Source organism: Myotis davidii, unplaced genomic scaffold, assembly GCF_000327345.1.
Source record: "Myotis davidii unplaced genomic scaffold, ASM32734v1 scaffold796, whole genome shotgun sequence".
NCBI classification, from domain to species: domain Eukaryota; kingdom Metazoa; phylum Chordata; class Mammalia; order Chiroptera; family Vespertilionidae; genus Myotis; species Myotis davidii.
In genome coordinates, this window is record NW_006287809.1 from 112543 (window position 1) to 115755 (window position 3213).

At 46.4% G+C, this 3213-nt stretch overlaps 1 protein-coding gene across 1 annotated transcript in view; it reads left to right on the top strand.

Moving 5' to 3' along the window:
- Positions 1 to 3213, top strand: part of ERCC1 (excision repair cross-complementation group 1) — a 20254-nt gene that overhangs the window by 1498 nt on the left and 15543 nt on the right. Inside the window, exon 2 of the mRNA XM_015561192.1 lies at positions 173 to 388. Coding sequence (XP_015416678.1) covers positions 173 to 388 — 216 coding nt within the window. The remainder of the gene's footprint in view (positions 1 to 172; positions 389 to 3213) is intronic.

The following is a 3213-nucleotide window of genomic DNA, read 5'->3' on the forward strand; positions in this document are numbered from 1 at the left end:
CAGGAGATGACAGTGTGTGGGGGGCGGTGAGGGTTAGGCAGGGAACTGGTGAGGAGGTGATGACAGTGGTCCCAGGGAGAGAAGATGGTGGCTGGGACCAAGGTGGTGGCTGAGAAGTTGGGAGAAGTAGAGAGATTCTGATTTTGATCTGTCCCACCATCTCTCCACACAGGCTAAGCCCTTATTCAGATCCACTCGGACCCATCCCACCACGGAGACCTCAGCCCAGGCGGCCCCTCAGACCTACGCTGAGTATGCTATCTCGGGACCTGCAGGAGGGGCTGGAGCCGCACCCCCCACCGGGCCAGAACCCCAGGCAGGAGAGACCCCCAACCAGGCTCCCAAACCAGGGGCAAAATCCAACAGCATCATTGTGAGCCCCCGGCAGGTGAGGAGGTGGATAGAGAAGTGGGGCTTTAAGTTTTGGTGGGAAAAATATGAATAAGGATGGCTTTCTTGTAGGCAGTGGAAGGAGGTCTAAGTTCTGGCCATTGTACTGTCAGCAACACAGTTCGTTCATTCATTCATTCATTCAGTCATTCAGTCATTCAACTACTGTGTGTAGATTGATGCTGCCCCACATGTTTTAAGTTTTGGTGGGAAGAATATTAATAAGGATGGCTTTCTGGTAGGCAGTGGAAGGAGGTCTAAGTTCTGGCCATTGTACTGTCAGCAACACAGTTCATTCGTTCACTCATTCATTCATTCATTCATTCAACTACTGTGTGTAGATTGATGCTGCCCCACATGTTTTATTTTGCTATAACAAAAATACCATAGACTGGGTGGCTTAGACAAAAGTTTTGGAATTATTTCTCACAGTTTTGGAGGCTGAGAAGTTCAAGATCAAGGCATGTGCAGAATTGGTGTCTGGTGAGGTTCATAGAGGGCTGTCTTCCCATTGTGTCCTCATGGTGAAGGAAGGGGTGAGGGAGCTCTGGGGTCTCTTTTATAAGGGCACTAATCCCCTTCATGAAGGCCCCACCCACATGGCCTAATCACCTCCCCTCACCTCCTAATCCCATTGCATTGAGGGTTAGGGTTTCACTTTTGGTGGGACAGACACATTCCATCCATAAGAGGCTGACTGTTCTTATTGGGGGTGTGATTGTGTTAGGGCAGCTACATTTCCTAACCCCAGTTTTGTTCCTTTATTCAAAAACTATTTATTGAACACAGACCCGAATTCAAATCCTGCTGTGCTATATAGTAGTTGTGTGATCTTGGGCAAGTGGCTTAACCCATCTGTGCCTTTAAAATGGGGGCTCACACCCTAACCACTGGTTTGGCTCAGTGGATAGAGCGTCGGCCTGTGGACTGATGTAATGAAAGGGAATATTTTATTTAAAGAAATAATGCCTCATCTTTCTGCATTCCCAAATAACCAACCTCAGATGAGAGAAAACAGCTGCATACATTGGCGTGAGGTGAATACTTAAGTTTAAAAATGCTAAGTCGAGTCAACATCTTCCCCTGTGGTCACAGAAGCTGTCACAAAAGTTTTATAAATTGCCTACATTCCCGCACCCCATCTGGTGATGCTGGTATGTTGCAGCCATGGATGACTTACTCTTCACAATAGTCCCACATGAATCTAGTCCCTATTTTAAAATGAAAAGATTTTTTTTTAAGTGACAATGAGTGCCTGGCCGGTGTGGCTCAGTGGTTTGATTCTTGGTCAGGACATACGCCCAGGAGTGCAGGAGGCAGCCGATCAATGATTCTCTCATCATTGATGTTTCTATCTTTCTCTCTTCCTCTCCCTTCCTCTTTGAAATCAATAGACATATTTTAAAAAAATAAACACAATGAGATCCCACCCATACCTACTAGAATGGCTAGACTAAAAAGCACAGACAATAACGAGTGCTGTGAGGCTGCGAAGGAACTGGAACCCTCAGGCACTGCTGGCAGGAATGTGCAGTGGTGCAGCCACTTTGGAGAATGGTCTGGCAGTTCCTTAAATGTTTTTTTTTTTATAGATATATTTTATTGATTTTTTTACGAGAGGAAGGGAGAGAGATACAGAGTTAGAAACATCGCAGAGAGAGAAACACCGATTAGCTGCCTCCTGCACATCTCCTACTAGGGATGTGCCCGCAACCCAGGTACATGCCCTTGACCGGAATCGAACCCAGGACCTTTCAGTCCGCAGGCTGACGCTCAATCCACTGAGCAAAACCGGTTTTGGCCCTTAAATGTTTAATAATAGAGTTAGCATATGACCCAGCAAGTCCACTCTGGGTACATACCCAAGGGTAATGAAGATGTGCGTCCACACAAAACCTTGTACACCAGTGTTGATAGCGGCATTATTCACAATAGCCATAAAGTGTGTAGAACTCAGACGTCCATCAGCTGATGACTGGCTTCTTTCACGGAGCTTGTTGAAGGTTCATTCATCCCTTCTTGTTGCTGAGTAGTATTCCGTTCTGTGGATTTGCCACATCCTGTTTATCCATTCCTCCATTGGCGGACAACCCCCTGGGTTATTTGTACTTTTTTGTTATTATAAAAATGCTGCTGTGAACTTTTGTGCAGATGAATGTTTTCCGTTCTCTTGGGTATTGATCTCGGAGTGGATTTGCTGGGTCACATGGTCACTCCCTGTTTAACTTTTTCAGGAACTCCTAGGCTATTTTCTAAAAAGTTGCACCGTTTTACATTCCCACCAGGAATGCGCGAATGTCCCAGTCTCCCCACCTTCTCCCCACCTGTCACTGTCTGTCCTCCTGCTCTGGTCATGTCCTTCAGAAATTCAAGTTTGATCCCGCCCCTCCCTTGCTCAGACCTTTCCATGGCTCCCAGTGCCTCGGGCCTGCGGGACTGCGGACCCCTGCAGGCCCTTCCCGCACCAGCTGCTCTGATCACCACACCCACCACGAGAGCAGGTCCCACCCTCTTAGAACCACATTCCACCTCACTTGGCAATTACACGTTGATCCCCGAGGTCATTTTGTTTAATGTCTGTGTCGCGCACGGGAGCAGGGATTTTGTCTGTCTGGGTCACTGCTATATCCCCAGCACTTAGACACACGGGTGGTGCTCATTAAATACTTACTGGATGGATTAGAGTAGTGATGGCGAACTTATGATATGCGTGTCAGAGGTGACATACGAACTCATTTTTTTGGTTGATTTTTCTTCATTAAATGGCATTTAAATATATAAAATAAATATCAAAAATATAAGTCTTTGTTTTGTTTTTTTGTT